This window comes from Tamandua tetradactyla, chromosome X (assembly GCF_023851605.1).
Source record: "Tamandua tetradactyla isolate mTamTet1 chromosome X, mTamTet1.pri, whole genome shotgun sequence".
Classification (NCBI taxonomy): Eukaryota; Metazoa; Chordata; class Mammalia; order Pilosa; family Myrmecophagidae; genus Tamandua; species Tamandua tetradactyla.
In genome coordinates, this window is record NC_135353.1 from 5,631,059 (window position 1) to 5,658,348 (window position 27,290).

Genomic DNA, 27,290 nt, shown 5'->3' on the forward strand with positions numbered 1-27,290 from the left:
AGACACCAATTGGAGGTGAGTGCCTCAAAGGGCTTGGCCAACCTGGAGCTGGGCCCGGGCACGCTGCCACAAGGCTCCCCAGCTGACCCGTGGGAATTCCCAGGCCAAACCCCGGTTCTGGGGCTGGGACATGCCTCCTGCTAGGTCCCTGGGGCCTCATGCCTGCATCGCTGTGGGTGCCACCAGGTAAGCGGCAGGTGCCTTGGGCCTCGGTCCAAGGGCAGGTCAGTGGGGCAGAGAAGCAGTGGAGTCTGGAGCTCCTGGGCCCCAGAGGAGGTCTCAGCAGGAAGGAGGAAGCAGCTCCACTGCAGTGGCCCTGCCTGTCCCTCTTTGGGGATGGAAACAGCCAGATCCCTGATCTGGCCCAGCTGGTTTACAGATACCTGGCTTCTGGGGTTTTTTTTTTTTTCAGTTTTTTTGGGGCGTCGTCGCCATCTAGTGGCATGTTGGAGAAATGAGCGTGGCAGCTCCCCCTTTCCCTGGCGATGCTCCTGTTCAGATGGCGCCCTGCGTGGCGCAGGCTTTCTCGCCCTTCCTGCCCCCAGCGGACTGGCCCATACACTCACTCTGATGTGGAATTGGGGCACGAGTGGTTTCCCAGGCCGCAGGGGCCCTCCCTGGCTTCTTGCCTGAGAGCCCACCGTCGCGTGGACCCCCACGTTCATGCCAGCGGTGTGTTTTTCCAGGCAACCTGCGCTTCAGGGCCGGGAATCCCCCTGGACCCCTGCTCAGGTGGCCCGCAGAGGGCAAAGGGACCTGCCAGTCTGGCTGGAAGATGCGGCTCTCCAGTCCGCCACGCTCCTGCCAGGTTCCTCCTTCTGCAGGGCTCGAATGCAGCACCCATTCCTGTTGCTGGAAAACCCTGGGTCAAACTACAGAGCCTTACAGGGTCGCTGCAAAAAAGGGTTTGAAGTGAGGCTCACGTCGGGATTCTGGGTCTCAGGGATGAAGTCCCTTCTCTGGTCGCTTTGCATGAGGGCCTTGTCCCATCTGGGCTCCGCTGCTGCGCTCCATTTCCTGTTGCAGCATCGGGTCTTGCTTCTGTCGGACCGTCTGTTTTCTTCTCTCTTGGGAGGTGGGGACGGGGTGTGGGGACCTGGCTCCGTTCGTCTTGGGGTGGGGGCGCTACAGGGAAGGCCTCTTCCATCCCGCTACTCAAGTATTTTCCGAAATGCGTGGTGAACTCGCAGCACTGTTACGGAAAGATTAGCAGACGCTGTTTTGTAAAACAGCCGTTTTTATACTAGTCTGGAAAAAAAAAGGCCCTCACTATTGTGAGCACTTCCTGCCCACGCACCTTTTGTTTCTGGGGAACACCCAGTGCCTGACAGTGTGCTGTGATGATACTTCTCTGTGGCCCACGGAAATCAGAATGATTACTTTCCAGGAGCACCTTTTCCTTCCCTTTTGGCAAATCGGGGTAACATTGACGTCATTAAAGTGGACCCTTTTAAAGTGAACGATTCGGGGGCATTCAGGACCTTTGCAGTGTTGTACAACCGCCACCTCTCGTTCCAGATCATTCTTATCATGGCAAAAGGAAACCCCACACCCTCGAAGCGGTCACCCCCGCTCCCCTCCCCCACCCCCAGCCCCTGGCAGCCGCCAAGCCACTGTCTGTCTCTAAGGATTTCCTGTCCTGGATGTTTCCTATAAACGCAATCGTGCAATACGGGACCCTTTGGGTCTGGCATCTCTCACTGAGCTGAACGTCTTCAGGCCCCCTGCAAGCAGAGGTGTGCATCCAAGCTTCATTCTTTTCAGGACCGAGTCTTCTTCCATCGTGCACATAGGCCACTTTTGTGTGTGTGTGTGCTGTGTGGTGGGGGTCACGTTTCACCCTTTTTCCATGTGGCTGTCCCGTTATTGCAGCACCATTTGTTGAAATTTTCTTTGGGAGGGGGTGGGAGTGCACGGTCCAGGGATCGAGCCCAGGTCTCCCACATGGCCGGCAAGAATTCTACCACTGGGCTTCCCTGGCACCCCCGGAGAGACCACAGTTTGTTTATCCCCTCTCCCGTTGATGGGCGCTTGGGTCGTTCCTGCCTTTTGGCTGTTGTAGTAGCGCTGCAGTGAACATTGGGGTGCAAGTGTCTGTTTGAACTCCCACTGGGAATTCTTTGGGTTATATGTAGCTCGGAGTGGAATTGCCGGGCCGCGTGGTGATTCCACGTTTAACTTGGGGAGGCCCCACTCTCTCCACAGCCCAGTTTGCTCTTTTAAAGAGAAGCAGAGACCCTGTTGTCATGAGGGCCAGGTGTGGCAGTGGAGGCTCTATTACCTTATTTGCTCCATTTTTTTTTTTTTACTTTGTTTTCTTTGCTGAACTATTTTATAGTCAATTATAGCTATGCCATCCCTTCCCCAAATGTTTCAGTAGCTCTTAAAAATAACCTTTTCTTCTGTGATGCAGTGCCATTAGCCTCTCAGCGCAGCAAAATAAGACACCCCCTGACAGCTGCTTCACAGCTGCCACCCAGCTGTCTCCCCAGTACCTGCAACGACTCTTGACATCACTCCGTGTTTAATTTGCTAAAGCTGCCAGCATGCAATATACTAGAAATGGGTTGGCTTTTATAAAAGGGATTGATTAAGTTACAGGTTTACAGTTCTAAGGCCATAAAAATGCCCAAACTAAGGCGTCCAGGTAAAGATTCCTTGACTCAGGAAAGGCCGGTGGGTCAGCTGGGAAGGCACGTGGCTGGCATCTGCTGGTCCTTTGGCTTCTGGTCTCAAACAGCTTCCTGGGAGACATTTTCTTTCTGCGTCTCCACAGATCTCTGCCTGTGTCCCTCTTAAAGGACTCCAGTTAGCAGTTAAGACCCAGCTTAAATGGACGGAGACAACACATCTCCATGGAAAACACCTTATCAAAAGGTCCAACCCACAGCTGGGTGGGTCATATCTCCATGGAAACAATCCAGATTTCCACCCCACAATATTGAATCAGGATTAAAAGAAACATAGCTGTCCTCACAAGAGTGGATCAAGAAAAAAGGACATGGCTTTTCTAGGGTACATAACAGCTTCAACCTGCAAACCCCAGAATCTTATCAAGGATCCCCATTACACTCAGGTGTTGGGCTCCTTAAATCTCTCTAAATCTAGAGCACTCTCCTTCCCCAGCCTCCTTTTCCCCTGTGATGCTGATTTGCGAAAGAGACCGGGCCAGCTGCCCCGTGAAACTGCACGCCTTCTAGATTGGGCCGGTCGACTCCTCTGTCCCCAGATCCCCTGCAAACTGGACACTGGGGACCTCGGTAAACTGGGTCCAAAGACCAGATTTGAACCAGGTCACCCAGTGTCTTAGTTTCCAGGCTGCAAAAACAAATATCATGCAACAGATTGGCTTAAACAATGGGAAATTATCGGCTCCCAGTTTGGAGGCAAGGACAAGTCCAAACGAAGCTGTCAGCGAGACAGTGCTTCCATTCCCCCTTAAGTTGTTTTGTTTTGTTTTGTTTCAGGGTGATATAAACATCTTCATCAGAAACAGGATTCTGTTTGGTTATTTTTGGCCAGTGTTGGGTGACAGTTCATCATGGATAATACGGGATTCTGGGACAATTTCCGTGCCAGGAGAATTCTATGTCATTTCATTATTGTTTACAAGAACAAAAAACAATCACTTTTTAACACTTAGGTTACAATGTGGAGTTTTAAAAATGGTGATTTTGTTTTTATTAACCTGAAATACTTTGCTCTTTCCAAGGCTCAAGCAGGGGAAGGAAGTTGAATTTCCTACCTTTGAAGATTCCTAAATGTTTTCCCAATTGAGAATGACTTACCCCTGAGAAGCTGGGAAGGGTGCATCGTCTCATCACCAGGAGACGTAGTCTGAGCCCAACAACACTGTGCCATGTCAATAGCTTTGTAGTAGCAAGAGAGTGGTGTGGCCTCTGGTTCTCACGAGAGGATGTGGAGGTGGGGGGGGGGGGCCTCCACGTTTGCCCCAGCCTGCCTTCAGCCCAGCCCTCCCCTTCCTGAAAACTCCATTCATTTCCCAGAGGGACCCCTGACTCTCCATAGCCTCACCCTTTTCTGACAGCCTGGGGTGAGGGGAACTTGTTCTAGTTTGCTAGCTGCCGGAATGCAATGCACCAGAAATGGAATGGCTTTTAAACAGAGGAATTTATGAAGTTACAAGTTTACAGCTCTAAGGCTGTGAAAATGTCCCAAGTAAAACAAGTTTATAGAAATGTCCAATCTAAGGCATCCAGGGAAAGAGACCTTGGTTCAAGAAGGTTGATGACGTTCAGGGTTTCTCTCTCAGCTAGAAGGGCACATGGCAAACATGGTGATGTCTGCTAGCTTTCTCTCGAGGCTTGTTTCATGAAGCTCCCCGGGAGGCATTTCCCTTCTTCATCTCCAAAAGTCGCTCACTGGCTGGCGGACTCTCTGCTTTGTGGTTCTGCAGCATTCTGAAACTTTCTCCAAAATACTTCTTCTTCTCTAGAATTCCAGTAAACTACTCAAGACCCACTTAGAATAGGTAGAGACACGTCTCCCTCTAATCAAGTTTAATACCCACAGTTGATTGAGTCACATCTCCGTGGAGATAACCTACTCAAGGTTCCAACCTATAGTACTGAATAGGGATTACAAGAAACCATTGTTCCCACAAGATTGATTAGGATGGACTTTTCTTGGGCACATCAGTCCTTTGAAACCAGCACAGAACTGGTCTCCAATATGCTGTCCTCAGCACCGAGACAGATGCACACGGATGAGATTGCGTCTAGTCCACACCTCCAGAAAGCTCATGGCTGAGTCAATGGACGGAGACACACTTTTCCAAAGAAGTGGCCGAGGCAGAAGTGATTCTTTCTAACTGGAGGGTTCTGGAAGCTTCTGCAACCAAGGGAGCCCGAAGCAGACACTATGGGGTACAGCCTGGCCTGGGCTGGTCTCCTGCCCTTGCCTGGGTAAAGAGCTTTCAAAGGTGTCCCCATGGGTTTTATTGTTTTCAGTTGTCCACCCTCCAGGCAGAGCCGGCCATGGGCACAGGGGTCTAAACAAGGCCCGTGGTTGGGGGGCGTGAGGGCTGGGGCAGCAGGGCCCGGCTTCCTGGGGTCTGTCCTGCCTCCTCACCCCATCTCCGCATCCGGGAAATAGGAATAACGTCACACCCCCTACATGGGATTGGGAGAACTCCACAACTGCGTGCCTGGAAAGGGGCTTCTCTCTAAAGGGGCACATAGTAAATATTTCAGGCTTCATGGGCCACAAGGTCTGTCATGAACACTCTGCCATTTTAAAAGACTGAAAGCGGCCCTTGATGGTCTGTAAACCAGGGAGCATGGTTGTGTGCCAATAAAATTTTATTTACAAAAACAGTTGGCAGGCCGGAGCAAGCCTGTGGGCTCCCGCTTTGCCAACCCCTGGGTCAAAATGGCAAGGCTTTTCATCTCAGCTTCTGAGAGAGCTGCTTGGCTGGGTGGACTGGCTGAGGGTTTTGTATGAGCCAGAGCTGCTGTCACCCGACGTGTGACCAGGACTAGAGGTTTTGTTTCCCAGCTTGCTCACGGGGCTACAGGTGAGGGGACTTCTGTCCCTGGTCACACAGCCTTGACAGAGGGCTGCTCACGGCAGTGCTTCCCCCAGAAGGAGTGACCCGAGAGGAAGCCTCCCTAAGTCAGGGGTGGCAGTGCTTTTGGAACCTGAGACGTGACATGCCATGAATCTCGCCATTGGCTGATGGTCACACAGGCCACCCTGGTTCCGTGATTGCCAGGGGGCAGGGGACAGTAGGGCCATCTTGAAGTACTTTCCATTAAAAAAATAATAAACCCAATTGGACATGGATAGTTCACTGTTGAGAAAATTCTTACAGTTTCGATGAATGTCCCAGACCGTGTTAGCCAGCAGTACGTTCTCAGTAGGGGGAAACCCCAGAACAGCAAAACCTGTAGGAAGTGTCCTTTCCCTGCCAGGCTGCAGAGAACCAGTTCAGAACTCAAGGGCATTCCACCCTCTCTGGAGCTTCCCCAGTGTTTCCTGGCCTCCTTAGCTCCACCACTAGGTCCCCAGCCCCAGTCCCTGAGTTCCTGCTGGCACCCATCAGAAAACTGCAGCCGGCAACTTGGCTTGGTTTTCTCCTCTCCCAGGGAGCCCGGGTTTCAGTGGGCCCCAGCCAGAGCTCCCGAGAACGCACATACCTGCTGTGGTTGGGAAAAAAAAAAGGCCCCCCTAGATATCAGGTCCGAGAAGCCAAGCACAAAAGGCCATTTATTGTCTGATTCCATTGATACGAAATATCCAGGATGGGCAAATCCACGAAGACAGAAAGCAGATGGGTGGTAGCCAGAGGCTGGAGAGAGAGAAGGGAGAATGGTGAGCAACTGCTTCCTAGGTACAGGCTTTAATTTGGGGGCGATGAGAATGTTCTGAAACTAGAGTTGGTTGTTGTTTGCTGCATGTTCTATTGCCACTGAGTTGTTCACTTTAAAACACTTAATTTGCTATCACGTGCATGTTTCCTTAAAAATTGTTTTTAAAAAACTGCTGCTTAAAAAAAAAGAAGAAACCAGGTCCTGACCCCTGGAACCTGCAAGTGGGACCATATTTAGAAGCCAGAGGAGGTTTGTGACAAAAGCCACAGCTGCTGGCTCGGGGAGGGCAATTCTTTTCCATTTGGGGTACCTGGAATTCCCAGCCCTGAGCTAGAGCCCGTCAGGACCAGAAGCTTCCTCCTTGGGCTAGGGCCCACTGGGGAGCCCCCGAGCAGCCCCCAAAGCCACCTGCATCCTTCCCACATGCCCCAGGACACTGTGATGTCTGTGCCCAAAGACCCCAGGGACACAAGTGTCTCTTTCCTCTCTCCACACCGCCCTCTCCTTTCTCTCAGTGACACCTGTCTTTGTACTTAGGGCCTGCCCTTTTCCAGTATGGCCACATTTTAACTTGATCACAAGTGCCGTGACCTTATTTCCAAGTAAGGCCACAGTCACAGGTCCTGGGGCTTAGGGCTTCAACACATCTTTTGGGGGAACCCCATTCAGCCTGCTACGCCTAGCCTGGGCTTAGCTCCTGCTTGTGCAGCCAAGGGTTGAGTTGGGGCCAGGCAGCATTTCAGCACGAGGACAGCGACTTCACTCTTCCGGTCCCGAGGTGCTTAGGATGCAGAGAAAAGGCAAAGCCCCCCGGGAAGGGAGGGCACCCCTTCCTGGATCCGTGCTTTAGTGGTTCTTGCCTGGTGGGCGGCGGCCCGTGCAGTTGCTTGATTTAATGCGCTGCTGTCACCGCATTGAAATTCTTCATGGTTTTGGAACAAGGACCCACACTTTCATTTTAGGCTGGGTCCTGCAAAGTACATAGCCTGCTAGTGGCAGCCATGCCCATAAACCCCAGCTCTTGCCACCTCCCCCAAATATCAGCTTTCAGTGGTCATGGCAGAGTGTCAGGAAGACGTGTGTTCTTGGGATCTTGGGCAACTTGTGTCTCTGGGGGGTGACATGGAGATGACTCGCACAAGGCCTCTACCCCCAGGGAGCTCCCATCAGCCACGGGGACCCAGCCTCCCAGTCTTGCACACGGGGCTTTGGGCACAGACATCACAATCTCCTGGGGCGTGTGGGAATGATGCAGGTGGCCCAGGACTCGCTGCCTCTACCCCTCCACCCCTTCCCTGTCTGGGGTCCTGGCTCATGGTCCCCAGCCTTGACTGCCTGGCTCCCATCAAAGACCCCTACCCCCGGACGGACCCATCCATCAGTCCCCCCAGTGCCGCGGGGGGCAAACTCAGGTTGGGAGATCCAGCTCAGAAACCTCCGGCGGGCTGAGTGCTGCTCGGCAGGTGCTTCCCCCAGCACCTGCCTCCCTGTCCCCTCTGCCCAGCCGCCCACCCCTCGGCCAATGAGAACCTCCAAGCCGGGATAAGGCCCCTCCAGCCTCACAACCACAAACAGCCTCTGTCCTTCCTTTCCCTGCCGCAGTGGAGGGCCTGGCCTTCCTCCCAGCAGGGCCCAGCCACTGCGGTCCCTGCCACCCCCATCCCCAAGTGGAATCGGGGTGCCCCCGCCCTTCAGGGGCAGTGGGCAGTAGACACACCTGATGGGCTGGATCCAAGGGAAGCTGGTGAGGGCAGACCTGATGTTTTCCACACCTCTCGTGGGAGGGGAGGGAACAGCACGTGCAAAGCATGTGCCAAGGTCCTGGGGCTGGAGAGAGTATGAGGCTGGAGGGAGGCCGGTGTGGCTGGGCAAACCGGGGTGGGGAGGGGTGCCCTGCACTGGGCCCAGAGAGGCCAGACTGGACAGATCCTTGGGGGCCACAGCTGGGGGGGGTTAGCCTCAGGAGTGGGGAGCCCAAGGAAGAGTTTGAAGCCAGCAGGGCCTGCCCACACATGCATGTGTGTGACACAATTCCATTTTACCTTCAGGAGCTGCCTCTGCCTTCTGTGTGGGGGCAATGTGGCTGGCCTTCTCTGCTCCTCGCTTAGGAGGGGGTCCCAGCCCCGTAAAGTGGGGACCTCCTGAGGGGAAGAAGAGAGCCGTGTCCACTGGGCCACCTAAAGGGGCTGACATTTCCCACTGACCTTAGCATGAGACCGTCCCCGCAGGGCCCCACTAGTCCAGTTTCTTTCTTTCCTGAGGAGCATTTCACAGTTGGCAGGTGTAGCTTGGATTACATGTTGGGAGTTTTTCTATAAAAAGCCAGGTCTGGGGGATAGGAGACCAACAGTGGGAGCCCCCAGAGATGGCCAGAAAGTTGGGGTGCAAGAGTACTGGCCAGATGGGAAGAGGGCTGTGAGGAGGCAGGACTGGGCTTCTGGGCTGAGTGACACTCCCGGTCCCAGGAAGGGGCTGCCGGGGGCTCTGTGCTCCATAAACCCCCCTTGGGGCTCTTCTGTCCCCCTCGCCACAGACGCACATCCCCACACACGCTCCCTCCCCACCTGCCCTCCTTCCTTTCTCCCACCCACGTCCCACCTTCCTCGGGGCCAGCCGAGAAGACAAAGTGAACAACATTTGTAAACAGGTTTCGGAGCGGGCCTGCTCGGGGCTGGCCCCGCTGCACACCTGGCTTGTCCCCTCCGCACCTTGACAATGGCAGCCATTCTCCTGAGGACCAGATCCCAGGTGAGTAGGGCTCCCCGACCTCCGCGTGGCCCCCTGCCCCCTCCCCTCAGCACTCCCCACCTGCCTACTCCTGCATCCTCCACCTGTCCCACTGGGAGGTGAGCTGAGGCTGTCCTTAGCATTGTTACCTTTTTCCTGAGTTCCAGAAACTTCCATCAGCTCTTCTTTCTATGCGAGAGTGCTGCTCGTTTTTCTGTGACTTACACCTATTATGACTCTGGTCCTCCCCCGCCTGGGAACCCTTCACCAGCCCCCCATGCCCCACTGTTCTGTGGCTGCCAGCTCATCCTGTGTTTTATTTTTTCTCCCATGGCCACGGGAATGGCTGACTTAGGTGCCAGTGTCCTTTGAAGACGTTGCTGTGTATTTCACAAAGACGGAATGGAAGCTCCTGGGGCTCAGACAAAAGATCCTGTACAAGCGGGTGATGCTAGAGAACTATGGCCACTTGGTGTCACTGGGTAAGGCCCTGTCTCACACACACACACCCACAAACACACACACAGGCCCACCCCACTCTGCCTCCATGCTCAGAATTTCTTTCTGAATTTCCTTGTCTGCTGGTTACTGTGAGCCCAAGACTCAGTGCGCTTCTCCATCAGAGCAGTAATCCACGGCAGCCCAGCTTGCGTCCCAACAGGACAGACAGCGTTTGGGATCTGTAAATGTTTGTAGGTACAGGCACGTGCTTGCATTGTAAGCTACAGAGATGGCATTTCACATTCATTCCCTGTTATAGAGTTTAATGTCACCTTTCCCTTGAATCAGGCCATAAAGGCCCCAGGATGATGCAAGCATTAGTTCTCAAGCCTTAAGAAAGCCAAGGAGCTGGGGCAGCTGAAGGCACCCCACATGCCACCAGGCTCCCATCTTTATGAGAATCAAGGGCCGGGGGCATGGCGAGTGAGGACAGAGCACTGGCTCCCAAGGTGGGCAGGGAGGCCAGCAGACGCTGCCATACCTAAGCACTCAATCATCTTTTTTGGTGGGAGACCGGCTTCTTCTCCTTGGTTCTTTCTGACCCTCGCCAGACCTGTCTGGGCTTCCAGGAAGAATTCTGGAATCCTCAGTCGAGTTTGCTAAAAGAAACAGAAACCCCATGCTCCATTTGATGGCAAAGCACGGGGCTTCGGCTTCCGGGGCACAGACCACTCCCCCTGTGTGCCAAGGTGGACCATTGTCAGTTTCCTGACACTTCTGAGGGCTTTGTCTCCTGGAGAGTCCCTGTGTCACCCCTTTTTCCACCCCGCAGGGTCTCCACACAGATACCTTCCCACTTCACAAGCTCCCCAACCCCCTTGAGGGTCAAATAATCACATCAGTGTCCTCTTTGCCCAGATCACTAGCTACTTCAGACTCCCTGGGCCCACTCGGACCCTGGACTCTCATAGCCCTTTGTGTCCTACTAGGGGCTCAGCCCTTTCTCTGGACCGTCCCAGTAGCACTTTCTTGAGAGCAGTTTGTTCTGTATTATCTGAAGAGGGACCCTGAGGTTGGCCTGAGCCATGCCACCGTTCTGAACTCAAAGTAGTCCTGACCCACCTTATGTCCCACCAACAGGACTGTCGTTTTCCAAGCCTCCTCTGGTGTCTCAACTGGAGCAAGGGCAAGCACACTGGGCGGCAGACAGTCACAGACCCGGCTCTGGGGGACTTCACAGAGGTAAGTGAGGGGTGCCCTTCGTGAGGCACACTGAAGTAGCAGATGCCAAGGGAGGATCGCACAGCCACTTCAGCTGGGATGTTCTCTCTAGTGGTGGATTTAAATCCCCCAAGGTGACCTCCATCATGGTGCCAGGTAAAGGGAGAACTCCCCTATTGCTATCTCCTTGTGATTGCATTTCCCTAAATCCTACTTATCCACTGTCTTCATGTCACCTCCACTAGTTACAGCTCATCTGCAAAGTGCTTTTTGCTGTCCTCTCTGTCGTCCTTGATGGCTTTCTTCCCTATGATTCTGTGATCATCTTGTGCCTTCCTCCCACATCTTCATTTCTTGTCACCCAGGGAGGGGGTGACATCACTTGATGTTTTTGCCTTTGCAGATGACAAGACAAAGAGCAAGATGCCCATTTTGAAGCCACAACAGTCAAGAAAAGAACTCCCAGGAACCAAGCTTCAGAAAGGTAGTGAGTGTCAGTTAGCAAGGCCACTGGAAAAAACTCTTGGACAGAAACAGAAACACACTCATTCTCCACAGACAGGTCCCAGCAGAAGTGACCTTTCCAGGGAGAAGGGCCGGGACAGCTCTGCAAGTGACAGAAACTCAAAGCTCACTCAACAAGCCAGAGATACTGCAGGAGAGACAGTGCAGAGATGTCTCCGCAGGTCTAAGCCAATGTCAACTCAAAAACAACAGTGTTCCAAAGGTGGGGACAGACGGTGTGTGTGTGAGCAGTGTGGGAAATCCTTCAGCCGGAGCTCCAACCTGATTAAGCACCGCATAATCCACAGCAGTGAGAAGCCTTATGAGTGCCCCGAGTGTGGGAAACTCTTCCGGCGCAGCTTTGCCCTCTTAGAGCACCAGCGGATTCACAGTGGCGAGAAGCCCTACAAATGTAGCACATGTGGGAAGACCTTTACGAGGAGTTCCAACCTCATCAAACACCAAATTGTTCACAGCGGTGAGAAGCCCTATGAGTGCCCTGAGTGTGGGAAACTCTTCAGGCGCAGCTTTGCCCTCCTGGAGCATCAGCGCATCCACAGTGGCGAGCGACCCTACGAGTGTAGCCAGTGTGGGAAAACCTTCAGCCGGAGCTCCAACCTCACTGAGCATCAGCGCATCCACAGCGGTGAGAAGCCCTATGAGTGCAGCCAGTGCAGGAAAGCCTTCAAGGGCGTGTCACAACTAATCCACCATCAGCGTGTCCACAGTGGTGAGCGGCCATTCGAATGCCAGCAGTGTGGGAAGGCTTTCCGGGGGCGCTCAGGGTTGAGCCAGCACCGTCAGATCCACAGTGGCGAGCGACCCTATGAGTGCAGCGAGTGTGGGAAGGCCTTTGGCCGGCGGTCAAACCTTTTCAAGCATCAGGCCGTCCACAGCGGAGAGAGGCCTTTCAAATGCTAAGACTGTGGTCAGGTTTTCTGGTGCAGCTTTGTCCTCCTGCAGCACCAGCACATCCACTGTGGCAAGTGGCCTTACAGGTGTCAGGAAGGCTTTCAGCAGTAGTCCCATCCTCACGGATCACCAGAGAACTCACAGCAATGAGAAGCCCTATGAATGTGGCAAGCGCGGGAAGGCCTTCAAGGGGAAATTGCAATCAGCCACCACTGGAAAACTCATGGTAGAAGGAAGCTCTCAGAGGGCAGTTCCAGCTGAGAGCATTGCCCTGAAATCCGTACCCATCAGAAAGCCCTTCAATGCCAGGCTGTGCTGAGCCCCAAATTACAGTCATATATGTTATTCACGTTTGTGTCCTCTGCTAAGGAATCCACCCTCAGCCCTCGGTGGTACTGGTTCAAAAGCAGGGGTCTCCTGCCCCTTTCCCTTTGGCTGTTAATGATGCAATTGGGGTATAAGCAGCGCTTGACAAGGGGAGCTGACTGCAGGAACTCTGGTGTGTGCACATGCACTATGTACCTGTGTGCAGATGTGCACGTGTGTGGGTGTGTGTGTGCGTGTGTGAACATGCATGGGAAGCAAATGTGTGAGCACGTGCTTCATGTGCAGTTGAGTTGCCTGCAGTGGCTTCTCTCATCCCACGGGCATCTGAATTGTGTCCCATGGTTAGGAAGGAATCTTGGTGCAAAAGGCCCCTTGTGGGTCCGGTTCCTTTGAGTTTAGAGTGAATCAGCCCATTCCCTCTCATCACCCCAAGAGTTAGAGTTTTCCAGGTAGAAGATACTAAAAGCACTTTAAGCTTTTTAAAGCTTATTGATGGAGGGCATTTAAGGAGGAAAATCACAATAGCGTACTCTAAAATTATGGCATGGCTTGACTCAGGCATTGCCTGAAATTAGTCAAGAGATTATCTGCGTATGAACTGTGGCAAATAAGCCCGTGGACTTGGACTGCCTGCCTTTCCCAGCGTGCAGCGAGTGGCATCCCCTGCCCCAGCCTGCTGCTACCTGGGGCCACGCAGAAGCCTGCTTCCCATAAATGTGGGGTGGGGCGGGAGGTTGAGGTGGTGCAGAGTTGCACCTATTTCTTTTCCCCAGCCTCTCATCCTGGGGCCTTGCAACTCCAGTCCCCTACCCCTTTCTGCTGCTGTCCCCAGCTGGTTTCACAGAGCCTGGGTGGTTCGGGGGGAGGCTGCTCCCTGGCAGAGGCGAGCTCTGGCCGAGACGTGGCAACCTTTGCCTCCTGCAGACGTCAGTCTCCTCCCGTCCTGCCAAATCCCCAGTTCACCTGCTGCCTTCTGTCCCCAGGAGCCTAGGGAAGACCCTCCCCAGGCCTCTCCGACCCCCCCCCAATTCAGTGCCTAAAGCTTCGTATTCTTCTCCTCCCTCTTCTTATGGCCATTGGGAGGAAAGCAAGATGGGGAAGGAATTTGCACTTAGGTGAGCCTCCAGGATGCCCCTCCCCAAATTGCAGTAGGAGATGCCCATTGAGCCATCTTTCCAGGATTTTTCTGAAAATATTGGTGAGTCAGTTGCTTTGAATGGTTGTGCTTTCTGGTGCACTGTCAGTTGAAAATAGAGATTTTTTATTTTTTTGCCTTATGAGAGTGCCAGGGAATTACTCCTTATATACAACCTCCAACCCCCACCCCTCTGAGAAGCACTCAGGCAAGAGAAAGGTGGCTGCTCCTGGGCACCACCCACCCCGCCCCCGGCCTTGGGTGTGGCGGCCACCTGGCCTCTCTTCATCCTGTGACAATGCTGTCCGCACCCCCCCCAGCCCCGTGGACACAGGGTATGCCCTTCAGGTGACACTGTCCTGAAAGTTGACTTCCACCGTTACTTGAAAACGCAGGATCCCTGATGAGGACGCTGCTTGGAGCTCCCATCAGTAGGACAGCACCAGAAGTGACATTCTTTTTTGGAACACAGCTGCTCTTAGAAGTGAGTGGACTTTCTCGTGAGGCATTGGTTTAATGACTTTATGCACTTGTCACTTATGGAACATTCTAGAGTCCTTGTAATTGGCTGTTCTCTCTCTTCACCCCTTTCAGTGGAGTTTCGCTCTCCTTGTACTAAAATGGCCTTGTCGGCTGCCTGCTACCCCAGCCCGGTGCTGGGTGCCACCCTGATCCTTGTATGTCTCCAGCCAAGCACAGGTCACTGGCCTGGAAGGTCACTGGTCAATAGAATGCAAAGAGAGCCCACTCTGGGCCTTCTGTAAAGGCTTCTGGGTGCAAACTGTGAAGGGGAGACCCGGAGGAGAGCAAACTTCTTAGCAGGGCCTCGGCTCTGTACCATAGCCCAGTTATCTCAATGACTCCATATTGTGTGCAACTTTGGATTTTCCAGTAGACAAATGAGCATTTGTGTCCATAGTGAAGCCCCTGGGAGGTTCGTGTGTTTCTGAGGAGCAGATGATCTTTGCAGGAGGCCAAATGCTCCTTTTCTGCAATCTTGGGCTGCTGGAAACTGGAGTAGCAATCGCTTGCTGTAGGATGCAAAACCATAAAGGGAACAGATCTGTGCTCTCTGATGACAATTTCCTTTGTTCTCTTAAGGGAATGATTTAGTTCCTAGAGGCCAGACATTAACCAGCTCTTACTAAAGAAAAGTAGTATCTCACAAATTCCATCGGTTCTAATTTATAAACTAACTCTACTTTGAATGGAAGCTCCTTGTTTATAGCTTTGGATAAAGGATGGATATGTTTACAGATGGTTTCATCGGAAAGTGGATTTGCTGGTGATACTGGGCAGCTTGTGATGGGATTTCTAAGTGCCCCCAAAAAGCCCCGGAGCCCCAGACACTTACTTAGATAAATGACATTTTCAACATCAACGCACTTTTGTATTTGTTAGTTCCAGGTCTAACTGCAATCCTCTTGATTAGAGTTTTGCTGCAGTGCTATTATGGGAATGGTTTTCTTTCAGATGCAGGATCCAGGTATGCTGAACAGGCATTGTGTGGAGTAAAACTCAGAGAGTATTGGAAATGATACTTCCGTTTTTACTTGTAAAGTGCCTGGAAGTCAGGTTCCCAGTCTCTGTGAGGAGAACAGGAACAGCGAACCACACTGTTTGTCAAAGTTTACACCGCTGGGGACAGTCCTGCCTGCCTCCCAGCCCCGCCTCCCCACCCCCCACCCCCACCTCCAAGCTGTCAGTTCAGCCCAGGGCGCCCCTGTGGTGTGGGCCAGTTGCCCTTGAATGCTTTCATTCAAGAGGCCTTGAAGTGCTCGGTTTATGTGTAACTAGTAAATTGCAGTGACAATTGTGAGGTGTAATCAGTCCGTTTCCTCTGATTGTCAACAAACCAGGAAGGTCTGCACGTCTCAGTCTTGGAAACTAACGCAGGTTGGGGTGGGTGGAGCAGGAGGCAGGGAGAGCACAGGTGTGGACACCCGCACACAGGTTTCTGCAGCAAACGTACGGGACACAGAGATCAATTAGAACCAGGCATGGAGATGCCAGACCCAAGAGTTGGGACTGCAGCTGGTTCCCCAAGAGAAGATTGAGGAGCGGAAGTTAACGTAAATTCTAACTGCTGCAGCTTGTGAATTTAGCCATAGATGGTTGCCGATTATACATACTGTAAAGCTCTAGATGGTTCTAAGCCCATCGGATGTCTGCCTGTGTGTATGGCTGGCGAGAGTCCCGCCTGTGGCTGGTTTCACTTATGCTGACACCCGTGTGCCTCTGACCTCGCCAAACAGGCGGGCCCGTTCTCTGCAGGTGTTTATAGTGGAAGTGTTCGAGACCTTGAAAAATCGAGAGGGAATGTGGTGTCCTTTTTTGTGTTCGGGAAGGCCACGCTCGTTGGTCCTTCACATTCATGCAAGAAATGAAGCCCTTCTGCAGATGTTTATGCTTCTGATTTTAAAAAACACTTCTTTAAAGCTTTATTGACGTATGATCAACATTCAGTGAACTGTGTACAACTGGGTGAGTTTTGACACATGCTGACACCCGCAAAGCCATCCCGATGGTGAACATTTATACCCATCGCTCTGAAGGGTTTCCTGTACCCCTTTTGTGGTCCCTACTTCCCATCCCCACAACCACTGAAGACCGTGGATTCGTTTATATTTCCCAGAGTGTTATATAAATGGAATCCTGTGGTATGTTCTCTTCTTTTGTCTGCCTTCTTTCGCTCGGCGTGATTACTCTGTGATTCATCCCCCCAGTTGCGTATGCTGCTTGTTTGTTCCTTTCTGTTGCTCAGCTGGATTCCTTTGTACAGATGCAGCATGATAACCTGCGAAATACCTGTTGTTTGCAATGTGGGGTACGACGAATAAAGCTGCTATGAACATCTGCATATAGACCTTTGTGTGAACATGTCTTCAGGGTGTGTACCTAGGAGCGGAATTGCCCGGTCATTTGGGAACCTTGTGTTTCACCTTTTTAGGAAGTGCCAAACTGTTCCAAAGCCGTTGCACTATTTTGCATTCCCGCCCAATGCTGGCGATTGTCCTTATTTCTTACTCTAGCCGTCCCACTGGATGTGAAGTGACATCTCGTGGCTTTGACCTTCATTTCTCTAATAAGTTATTTTGAGAGTCTTTTTTCCTGCTTAATAACCATAGAAATATTTCTTTGATAAAATGATTAACTATTTTACCCACTTTTGAATTGGGCTGTTTTCCTCTTCATCATCGAGTTTTAAGAGTGATTTATGTATTCTTGATACAAGTTCTTTATCAGATATGTGTTTTACACATATTTTCTACGAGACTGTGGCTTGCCTTTGCATTCCCGTAAGTGTCTTTTGAAGAACGGAAACTTCTTTCTTTTCTTTTTTTTTTTTTTTCATGTTAATGAAGAACAACGTATGGATTTTTTTATTTTTGGAATCATAGTTAAGAAATCTTTGCAAAACACAAGTCGCTAAGATTTTATCATGTGTTTTCTTACTGAAGTGTTATAGTTTTAGCTCTTAAATTTAGATCTATGATCCACTTTGAGTTAATGTTTGTGTATGGTGTTAGGCAAATCCTCAATTCATTTTTTCCAAACAGATATCCAGTTTTTCTGGCACCATTTATTGAAAAGATTATCTTTACCCCATTAAATCCCCTTGGCACCTTTGTTGAAAATCTCCTGGCCAGATGTGTGAAGCCATTTCTGGACTCTGTTGTGTCCCAACCATGGCTTTGTCTCCGTTCATACCAGCGCCATGCTACGGTCGCTTTCCAGTAAGTCTAGAGACTGGGCGATGTGAGTGCTCCAACTTTGTTCTTCTTTTTGAAAGTCATTTTGTCCGTTCTAGAGTTTATTGCATTTCCAGGTGAGTTTTAGAAAGCATTCTCCATCTCTGTGAAGAAGCCTGCGGGGACTCTGATTGGGATCGTGATGAATCTAGAATCATTTGGGGGAGAGTGAACATTTTAACAATGTCGATCCATTGGCACAGTAGATTTCTCCATTGGGAGAGGCAGTCTTCTGTACCTTCTCTCAACGACATGTGGTACCTTTCACTGACCAGGTCTTGCACGTGGGTTGACACATTTACCCTAAGCGGTTTGATTTTGAGGTTATTGTTTTTGCAAACCTCCTTGGCACTTAGTCATTCATGCATTGAGCGTGCATGGACTAAACACCCAAATGTGCGCTGGGATATGAGAATGAACAAGACAAATGTCTTGCCTGCATTCAGAATTAGGAGCTCTTGTTCCCTCAGTGCATTAGTTTAACCCATTCTGTAGCTGGCAATTGCCTTGACCGTAACTATAAAATGGAGCTGCCTGTCCCATGTGGATGATTCTAAGTGCTTATAATTGTTTTGAAATTTTCTATAAGAGCTTCTGTGTCAAAGGCTTCTGACAGAAAAACAAAGTCAAATCAAAATGAGAAAGTCAGTATCAAATTATTTTTTTTGGCCTTCTCCAATGAAAAGACTTCCTCACCTAACACATGATCTACTTTCCTTCCATGGTCTAGCTAGTTAAGTGGGGAATAGGTGAAAGGAGGTGGGGGGGAAATTATGGAAAACAAGCCAAATAGGCAGGGAAGAGATGGAGGAAGGGCAAAGGAGAGAGGGGCAAAGCATAATCACAGGAGGAGGAGAGCAGCTTTGCAGCAGTTCCACACTTGGGTTGAAGGCTTCTTGGTTATCTCTCATTATGGGGGTGGAATAGAGGAACAAACATGCATCGCACAGTGTATCCATTAGGAAATGGCCTCAAGGAACAGAACACCTGACAGTAATGGATTAAATGATTGCAGTTTAATTTTCCCACATAAGGAATTGGGGGAGCTGGGTAGCTTGCTGGCGTTGGTTTGTCAGCAGAGCATTGTTAAAGCCCAGCATCCCTTAGCTTCACTCACAATCACAGAATGGCTGCTGAAGCCCCAGCCATCACATCTGCATTCAAAGACAGAAGGATAAAGGGCAGGGACCATTGAATCTGTCCTTTTTTTATCAAAAAAGCAACAGTTTCCCCAGAAGAGAGGCCAGGAAAGCAAGAGACAGGATTGTCACCATTTGTCACCTAAGGCTAGGTACATTGATGCCCCAAATAAAATTGGAGTCATACACTATTGTTTCCATTCTACAGGTGAGCACGTGAGAGTCAGATTTAAGTTGCCCGAGGTAATACTACTGGTAAGCAGCAGAGCTGGGGGGTAAACACAGGTTCATTCCATCGTTCCCTTCAAACCCCAACCTAGTGTAGTCACAGCTTCTGCACGTAGGACCTTCACCCAACACCTCTAGGCCACAGTCCTCTCTCCTGGAGAACCCCAATGACCCCTGGCCAGGCTTCCTGCAGCCATTCTGCTCCCACTTAAGTCCTCCACATGGAAGCCAGAGACAGCTCCTGAGAATATAATGGGATCATGTCACACACACGCACATGAGGGCAGGCACTGCTGGCTTCAAATCCTTCCCTGGGCGCCCCACTCTTGAGGCTAAAGACCAAGAGTGGTTGCCTGGCTCCTACGTCTGCCTGCATCTTCACAGGGCCTTCTCCTCTGTCCCTGTCCTCTGCGACTCTTTTAAGGACACTTGTCATTGGATTTAGGGCCCATCTCATCTTGAGATCTCATTTTGAGATTCTTAACTCAAGTCCGTCTGTCACCTTTGCAGATTCTGGGGGTTAGGACTTGGACCTAGCTCTTTGGGGGTGGGGGTGGGGGAGGCTGCCTGGTGTGCTTGAGGCCTCTGTGGCTGGATCCCAGCGAGCTGGGGGTTGAAGGGGGCAGGCCTGGTGGCAGACAGGGCCAGGGGTCGGGTGGGGAGGGTTTGGAGGCCAGGACAAGCATTTCGTTCAAGACTCCCAAGCAATGAGATCTCTAACTGGAGCCGGCACCTGATGTGTGCAACCCCAGAATCCCTCGGCGGCAAGGTCAAGGCCTGTACTGGTGCACAAAACGCTAGCACGTTCCAATGGCAGGGCTTCTATGAGACCCCAAGGGCAGCCAGGCCACCAGTTGGCCAGGGGGGCAGGTTGTGCTCAGCACACCCGGTTGGGGATCAACAAGAAAATAAAGCACTGGAAAGAACTGCCTGCTTCTGTGTGCCCAGCGCGGTTGACAATGGGTGGATGTGTCACATCAGCTTGCATATGGCACTGTGCCCATTTCTCTTTGTAGCCAGCAAAGGGTTGCCTGCTCTAACTTAGGGGTCTGAAACACCCGTGCAAAGAAGGTGCCTTATGGGTTCCCTAATGCTGGGGTCTGGGGCGGTGCCTGCGAGTCTGTGTTGTCAATCGGACCACGGGTTGAGCAGCCAGGCTGGAGAGAAAGAGATTTCCTTCTTGATCAAGTGCGGTCTGCAGGAGCCCCGCTGCATGGAGTTGCGGTTGTAAGGGTTGAAAGAGCCAGCGCTGGGAAAGCAGGTGGCGTTGTCCTCCGGGGGCCATCCAATGGGCAGGTTCCCTCTTCCTGGGTTGACTTGGCCTCTGGGACTGCCCAAGGGCTGGAGACCTTGCTCCCCTCCCTTTATCTTAGAGCATTTCCCTGAGAAACCTGTCCTGCAAGGACCCTGCTTCTGGCCCTTTGAGATGCATGTAAATCTCTTTAAAGGTGAACCAAGCCCCCACCCCCCACGGGCTGTTGCCGCCCAGGAATGGAAGCCAGGGCTTTCAAGTGCAAAAACTGAGGCAGCCAGTGGCCCAGCTCCCTATTGCCTGGCTTCCTGCTCTAACTTGCGCTCCTCCCAGAGGCACTGGAATTTGTATTTTTCCTCTGGTTAAAGGCAATTAACCGGCACAGGTGCTGGCCTTGCTTGCCAGGTGAGCTTCAGATGAACAGCGAAAGGCCGCCCACGTGGGCATGAGGCCCACGCGTGGGCGATGGATGGGAGCTGAATGGCTAAACCAAACAGCAGGGTATCATCACCTCTTAGTCCCCCGCGCCCAGTGCCTGGCCCACGCACGGAAGTCTGCTTTGTTGCTTTTTCTGCATTTGTGCAGAGGATTTTCCGGGTTGGCGGGATTTTTTCATTTTCGTCAAGGGGGCCCAGCAGGAGGGGCTGGGCAGGAGGGCCGGCAGAGCCCTTGCTTTCCCGGAGGCTGGGAGAAGGGTGCGTCCTGCAGCCGAGGGGACTGGGAGCAGAGAGGGGGCCTCCCCCAGGCCTGCAGCAACCGTGTGTGAGTGTGGCTGTGTACCTGTGTGTGTCCGTGTAGGGAGCAGGCACTATTCACCCAAACCCGAAATGTCCAGTTTCTCCAGGGACACAGTGGCAAGGGGTGGAGGTGCATTGTGTCTCCCCAGCTCTGCTCTGGGCTTCTGCAGAGCCCAGTTCAGACTCTCTGTCCCTGTCACATTGTCTCCGGCACAGAGACAAACTGGCCATGCTTCTGGTCTTTTATTTTATTCTTCGTCTCTCTCCATGGATAATCCCATTTCCAGTTGATCTGGAGGGCCCGTGCTGGCTGGGGACCAGCGTGGCAGCAAGTGATAGGGAGGGAAGCATGTAGGGTAAAGGTGGGTTTTAGGACAAATCACAGCTCCATGGGGCCTGGCTCCTTTCACTGGGCGTTATCACTTGGACACTCGTCCAAAATGTTGCCGGCATTGCCACTTCACTGATTGCTGACAGCCCGCGCGGCACAGAGGTAACACAGTTGGTTCAGTCCTTCCCCTCTGGCTGGACATTTGAGTGGTTTCCAGTTTCAGGTAATGGAGATAAAGCTGCCACGAACGCCCGTGGACAAGCCTCTGTGTGGCCGTCTGAATCCATCTATGCTGAGTGTGGCACATCAGCAGACCCGTTAGATGGCCCAGTCAGCGCACGTCTAACTTTTCAGACACTGCCAAAGTGTTTTCCTAAGTAATCGCACCGTTTGACCAACACCCAGTGTGCTCGGTCCCTGTCATTTTAGCTGTTGTGGATAGGTGTGAGGTTTTGAGGAACTTTGTGAACCGATTGTTTAAACACCACCATTATTATCTTTTTTTTTAAGAAATTAAATAAATTTACACTTACATCGAGTGTATGAAAACCCACGATATTCAAAACTCATCACACCTCCTTTTTATCAGCCTTTACAGTTATCCCTGCTCACTTATTTGTACCACGGACACCAGCAGGCACTACCAGTCGGGACTTGCTGTGTTATCGCTTTGTGGCTCGTCCGGACTACAGAGTGATGGAGAAAATTCAGTCCATACAGATTAGAGTTATGATGTCATGTCTGTGTATGTGCACACACGCACGCATTACATGGTGACTAGACCGAAAATTAAGTGAGGACGTATTTTCCCAGTATTTCCAAACTATTATCTGGTTCAGCAAAGAAGTTGCTGATATCACTGCTGAACGATGAGTTCCAATCTTTGGCTCCGCGGCGTCACTTCCCCCTGACCAAAAATGCCCTCGGCTGCACCCGCAGCGTGCGGTGAGACTCAACCAAAACATTTTGTGAGCATCAACGGGCTACGTGGAATTGACGATAGAGACTATTGCGGCATTTTTTTTTTATTTTGCCTATATAATACATTTTGTTATTGAGAAGCTGTACGCGCACATGCTTTACATCAAATTCATAATAAATGTAAGAATACATAACATGCCTATCTGTATGCGCAGGCGTGTGCGTGCACACATCAGTGTTCCTGCTGAGCATCTGATTGGGCAGCGCGACTCGGGAGGCAGCAGCAGGACGTGCCCGAGTGTGTCTCCGTGGCATGGACACCAAGGCGCGTGGCTGGCCCGGCCAGTCCGAGTGTCGAGGCGGGGGAGGGCACCTGAGGCCAGGCCACTGTGAGGTCAGAGGAGTGGGGTGATGAGCAAAAGGCCCCGTTCGTCCCCAGCCTGCATTGAACCCCTCCCAGGGCCTTGGCGGATCCAGTGGACCCCACCCTGGTAGGGCACCAACCGGAGGCCAGAGGGGATCTGCGTGTCCCTGGCCCACTGGGTCCCGGCTGTGGCCCCTACATTTTCTGCTCCTGTCTGCTGCAGGGTCCCTGCCGGGTGGGCCTTCTTCTTCTGGAGCAGGGTCCCAACTTCCCATCCTTGGGCAGCTGGGATCCCAGACTAGCACCCTGCAGGCCTTCCCCTCCCCCGAGCCCCGCCCCCTGCCTTTCAGCTCGGAGAATCTCCATCCAGGGCCCCTCAGGGGCATTCATCACATAGCAGCCTGCTGGGGACATTAAGGACAAGAATCAGCTTGTGTACCTACCCTGCTAAAACCCTTAGGGTGGGTCCTGACTCCTGGGCCACGTTGCGCCCCACAGGCAGCCCAGGCCTTGTGACCTACTTAGGATTCCGGGAACGGGCCTGGCTGGTTCAAGGCGCACAGCTTTGGTCCTGCGAGTCACTCTGTGGCATGGGCCGCCCCACCCACCCCACCCCTGCTCACCTGACACCACCTCCACCACCCCCCACCCCATACCCTCATTGGGTGACACAGGCCTTCCTGCCTGCCTCTCCCTGAGGCCGGGGGCAAAAAGGTGCCCAGACTGCACAGGGGTCCCCCAGCACTGCAAGGATGCCCCCCTTTCCTAGGTCAGCTCTGCAGCTAGCTTGCCTCCACCACTGCTGGCAGACCCCCTTGCACCCGGGCTGCACCGGCCCCTGCCACTGCCCGGTACTCTCTCAGGAACTTTCCATGGGTGCACAGCGGCCGCAGCTCCCTCTCCCAACTCCCTCCCTGGCACAGGTCTGGACCCAGGGCAGACTCCGTGGGTGTCTGGGGGTGAGGGGAAGCCGGGCCAGGAGGGGTTAGTGGGGAGGGGGTATGGCGACGTTTATTGAGGCGGGGTGGGAGTGGGGAAGAAGGTTCTAGGCTAGAGCTCGGCCAGGCCAGGTGAGGACATCTGGCCCGGGTGCAGAGGGTGGGAGCTGCCGGGACGCAGCGAGAACCCCCACCCCCGACGGCATCTCCCCAGGCCGGAGCTGCTCAGGCCTGGAGGCTTGGGGCCTCGGGCGGCTCGTACATGGGCGCGATGTGGGCCCAGAGGCGGGCCTGCTCGTCAGCCCAGGCCAGCAGCTCGGGGGCGCGCTGCAGGAAGACCAGGAGCAGCGTGTGGACGTCGCCCTCGGCCGAGTGGGCGGCGCGGGGCTCGGCCTGGAAGTAGCGGCGGAAGAGGCTGCCCAGGCTGTAGCCGCGGCGGCCCTGGGCCCGGGTGGCGTGGCTGTGGGCGCGGTCCAGGCCCCGCAGCGCGGGCAGCGTGTCCAGGCAGATGGTGTCGGCAGGCAGGCGGGCGCCCAGGCGCTGCAGCTCGGTGCGCAGCAGGGGGAAGTCGTAGTCGAAGCCGTTGTGCGCCACGAGGCAGAGGGGGCCCGCCTGGCGGCTCAGGAAGGCCCGCAGGGTTCGCACCACGGCGCCGTCGAAGCCGGCCTTCCCGCACCGCGCCAGGCCCTCGCCACTCAGGCCCGTGATCTCGCTGGCCTTGGCCGTGAAGGGGCGCGTGGGGCTCATGCAGAGCGTGAGCTTGTCCAGGATGCGGGGCAGCACGGGCACGCCCGCCTCGTCACGCTCTGGGTGCTCTAGGGAGGAGCGGTGCACAGCGAACAGGGAGAGCTCGGCGATCTCGGGGTTCGAGTTGGGGAGTCCGGTGGCTTCCAGGTCCAGGAAGACAAAGGTCTCGGCCCGGGGAGCCTCAGACATGGTGAGGTTCCCACGGGGACAGCGGAGCCTAAGCTGCCAGAGTGAGAGGCACAAACACTGAGGGCCAGAGCAGGGTGGGCGCCTGGGCCCAGCACCCCCAGCTGCCCCTCTAGCCAGGGCGCCGACTCCTCTGAGCCCTGCTTCCCACACCCCACCCCGTCCACCGACTGCCGGACTCCTGGGACTTCTGGCCCTCCAAGCTGTTTCCCAGTCCCTTGTCCACAGCCAGGAAAGCCCAATAGGGACCAGGCCGTTACTTCTGTCCAGAATGGGGCCTCCTGGGGGCTTGTCACCGACCCCCCCGAAGTTCCCCCAGTCCCTCACTGGCCACCTAAGCTGCAGAAGGCAGGCCCAACTTGCCCAGTCCCTGGTCCAGCACCCTGTTTCCTGCCTGACATCCTCCTGGGTGCATGGACAGCAGAATGTGCCGGGCCTGCGGGTGACAGCCCCCTTTGGGAACATGGGGAGGTGAGGCCCGGGCTCCATGTCAGCTACCTGGGACCCAGCCCTCTGGCGCTCCCTCTCCCCACTGGAGCCTCTCCCAGGAAGGGGGCAGCCAGACTCCTGGGAAAGGCCCCAAGCAGGGACCCCCACCCAGGTTCAGCCTCATTCAGGGTCCAAGTGCTGGGCCTCAGCTTACCTGGCGGTGCCGGGTGGCTTCCTGGCTGCTGGGGCTGTCTCTGCACAGGCTGCTCCCGACGGCCTTTAATTGGTGGCCACGGCCCGCCCCCAACTGCCGTTGGGCAACGACCGAGGCCCCAGGCCGCAGGACCAGTGCGGCCGGCTCACCACCCATCACCCGCTTGCTCACAGCCACCGGGACCCACCCCCCACCCCCCATGTTTACAAGACACGGAGCCGGCTCCTGAGGAAGGCGGCCGTGGGCTGAAGGAGCGTGTCGTCACCCGCAGAGGAAGTGTGAGGTGGAAGTCAGGTTGTGCCCTCCACCCCGCCCCGCCCCGCCCCGCCCCACCCCACCCCAGGGTCTGACGGGGCCTGGCCTGCAGGCCTGGGTTTGGGGCCTGGCCCTGTGGTGCGACCCCTCACACAAAGGTGGATCCCCCTGTTCTAGGTCTCAGCCCCCAACCCCCACCCTGTCCCAGGGCACCAGGCTGCCCTTTGCGAGGCTGAAGCGAGCTCAGCCCACGAAGGGCAGGAGGGGGCTCTGAGGAACGTGGGCCTGTGAAGCCCTGGTAAGTGAGCACAGCCTCGAGTGGGCCACATGCTGCCTGGCCCCCGTTTCCACCTCTCCCCGGCAAGGGATGCTGGGCCTGCCTGCGAGGTGTAATGACACACGCAGAGAGCCTTTAGCAGGGGCGAAGGGGTGAGGGAACAAGGACGAGAGGCCCCTGGGTGCCTCCCATGCCACCCAGGAGGAATATGAAGGACAGGTGCAGGCAAGGGGGCTCCCAGGGGCCACGGCTTCTTCCGAGCCCCCCAAGCACATGAGGGCAGGGCAAGAGGAGCAGGGAAGCAGCTGTGCCCAGATATCTGTCCACCTGCAGAGCTGACCCCACCAGCTCGGAATGCCACCAAAGCCCCTGACCCCCAGCCACCCACAAATGACTGCATGAAGTCCCCCAGGGAAGCATGGCGGAGCAAGGCCAGAAGGTGGTGGCTCCACTGTTCAACTAGATGCCACAGCAAGGCCCCTCTCAACCGCGTCATGCTGGGGGCGGCAGGGAGGCCCCAGAGAAGCCTGCCTGGGCCCTTACCAATCCTGGGGACCCCAAGGCATGCCTGCCTGCCTGCCTTCCTGCAGCCCAGGCCACAGCCCAGGGGATGCTGCAGCGCTGGTAGCCTGGGCGGGAGAGGCCCCTGTTCTTGGGCACCATGGGAGCTACGCCAGCCAAGATAGAAGGCCAGAAAGCAGGGTGCAGTGGGCGGCAGGAGGCAGAGACTGGAGGGGGTGGGGGTGGGGGGTGAATGTCTGAGCTCAGTGAACCAATGCCCCACCATGTGCCTGTTCCCATCCTCAAGGTAGGGAGGTGGCGGTGACACGGGTACTGCTCAGGGAGATGGATTCTGGGTCATCCTGGGAAGCTAAGAAAGGAGCTTCCTGGACAACCAGTCCAGCCAGCACCAAGAACCTCCCAGGTGGCACTGGGGAGGGTGGAGAAGGAAATGCAGGCACGTGGGGTAGGGGTTGTGACCATCCCTGCACTGATCCAGGAAGGAGGCAGTGGGGGTGTGCTGGGCATCCTGGGGAGGGCAGAAGGACCAAGCAGGCAGTGAAGGGAACAGCAGGAGCAAAAAGTAGGCAGGAGGCAAGTGGTTAGAAGCAGAGGTTTCCTTTCTCTTGGGTTCCCAACCCCATAGGAGTTGAGGCTTGGCCTCCAGGACACCCAGTTTGCTTCTCCGGGTGCAGGCCACCCAGGTTCCTGCCTATACTAGGCCTTTCTGCAGTGTGTTGTGGAACAGCTTGTACTTCTGGGTCAGCTCTTGCATCTTGGAGGCTACAGAGAAAAGAAGAAAACAAACAGCCAGATGAGTCACACTCCCGGTTGGGGGTGGGGGGGTGCCTCCCACTGTGACCCAGAGGGCTCAACATGCAAGTGAGCTGAAGCTGGCCAGTTCCCCTAGCACCATGCGGGGCGGCCCACTGAGCCTGCCATCTGCTCTCGGGGCACTGCCCACCGCCCGGCACCACTCTTAATTTCTCAGAGTTTTTGCTTGGGTTGCCCATCGCTTGCTTCTTCATATATTTTGTATACAACACTGAGTCTATTCGAGTTTGTTTTAAAGTTCTCTTGTCTTAGCTGAACTACCCATTAGCTACCAGGCCCAATTTCTGATTCGTCTGATCTTTCTTCCCTCCCTGGAGAGCCTGCTGGGAAGAGGAGCTTGGATCTCTCCCCCGAGTGGGCTGGGGCAGGCTTGGCCCTGGGGGGTGCGGCCAGGGCCCAGCCCTCCTGCTTGGGATCCTCAGATGCCACCCAGGCTGCCACCAGCTGCGTCACAGGCCTTGCTTGGCCCACATATTTCATCCACATTCTACAGGGGACACCAACCTCTACACAAAGCCTCCCTTAGGCCCTTGCTCCCGGCCCCTCTGCACGCCCCCCTCCTGAGAAGTAATAGCCACCCAGGCCC

General features: G+C 54.2%; 3 protein-coding genes across 7 annotated transcripts in view; 1 reads left to right on the forward strand and 2 right to left on the reverse strand.

The window, feature by feature from the left end:
• The first annotated feature begins 1,607 nt into the window (after nucleotides 1-1,607).
• On the forward strand, nucleotides 1,608-16,535 carry ZFP92 (ZFP92 zinc finger protein). Of its 2 annotated transcripts, XM_077146465.1 has the most exons (5): nucleotides 1,608-6,581; nucleotides 8,980-9,080; nucleotides 9,415-9,541; nucleotides 10,641-10,742; nucleotides 11,125-16,535. In XM_077146465.1, the coding sequence occupies exons 2-5, from the start codon at nucleotides 9,048-9,050 to the stop codon at nucleotides 12,144-12,146; spliced, it is 1,284 nt and encodes a 427-aa protein (XP_077002580.1). In that variant the 5' UTR covers nucleotides 1,608-6,581; nucleotides 8,980-9,047; the 3' UTR covers nucleotides 12,147-16,535. The 2 variants fall into 2 exon arrangements, with proteins under 2 accessions (XP_077002580.1, XP_077002579.1); XM_077146464.1 differs by having other exon boundaries at nucleotides 1,608-9,080.
• A 6,396-nt stretch (nucleotides 16,536-22,931) lies between these two features.
• TREX2 (three prime repair exonuclease 2) lies at nucleotides 22,932-25,113 on the reverse strand. 2 transcript variants are annotated; one of them, XM_077146615.1, is made up of 2 exons: nucleotides 24,838-25,113; nucleotides 22,932-24,230 (listed from the first exon to the last, which is right to left on the reverse strand). In XM_077146615.1, exons 1-2 carry the CDS (start codon nucleotides 25,036-25,038, stop codon nucleotides 23,487-23,489), a joined length of 945 nt encoding a protein of 314 aa, XP_077002730.1. In that variant the 5' UTR covers nucleotides 25,039-25,113; the 3' UTR covers nucleotides 22,932-23,486. The 2 variants fall into 2 exon arrangements, with proteins under 2 accessions (XP_077002730.1, XP_077002731.1); XM_077146616.1 differs by having other exon boundaries at nucleotides 22,932-24,225; nucleotides 24,838-24,859.
• A 76-nt stretch (nucleotides 25,114-25,189) lies between these two features.
• The window catches only part of HAUS7 (HAUS augmin like complex subunit 7), a 30,028-nt gene continuing 27,927 nt past the window's right edge, over nucleotides 25,190-27,290 (reverse strand). For 2 of the 3 annotated variants that reach the window (XM_077146262.1, XM_077146269.1), the window contains one exon: nucleotides 25,190-26,653. In XM_077146262.1, coding sequence (XP_077002377.1) covers nucleotides 26,473-26,653 — 181 coding nt within the window. In that variant the 3' untranslated portion in view covers nucleotides 25,190-26,472. The remainder of the gene's footprint in view (nucleotides 26,654-27,290) is intronic. The other variant, XM_077146266.1, reaches the window with a different exon arrangement.

Excerpts from the sequence above, each read along its gene's own strand:
- ZFP92 (XM_077146464.1), top strand. The coding sequence starts at position 9,048 with ATGGCAGCCATTCTCCTGAGGACCAGATCCCAG. Across the intron at positions 9,081-9,414 it reads TCCTGAGGACCAGATCCCAG|GTGCCAGTGTCCTTTGAAGA; the intron begins GTGAGTAGGGCT and ends TGGCTGACTTAG. Across the intron at positions 10,743-11,124 it reads CTCTGGGGGACTTCACAGAG|ATGACAAGACAAAGAGCAAG; the intron begins GTAAGTGAGGGG and ends TTGCCTTTGCAG.
- TREX2 (XM_077146615.1), bottom strand. The coding sequence starts at position 25,038 with ATGGGGGGTGGGGGGTGGGTCCCGGTGGCTGTGAGCAAGCGGGTGATG. Across the intron at positions 24,231-24,837 it reads AAGCCACCCGGCACCGCCAG|CTTAGGCTCCGCTGTCCCCG; the intron begins GTAAGCTGAGGC and ends TCACTCTGGCAG.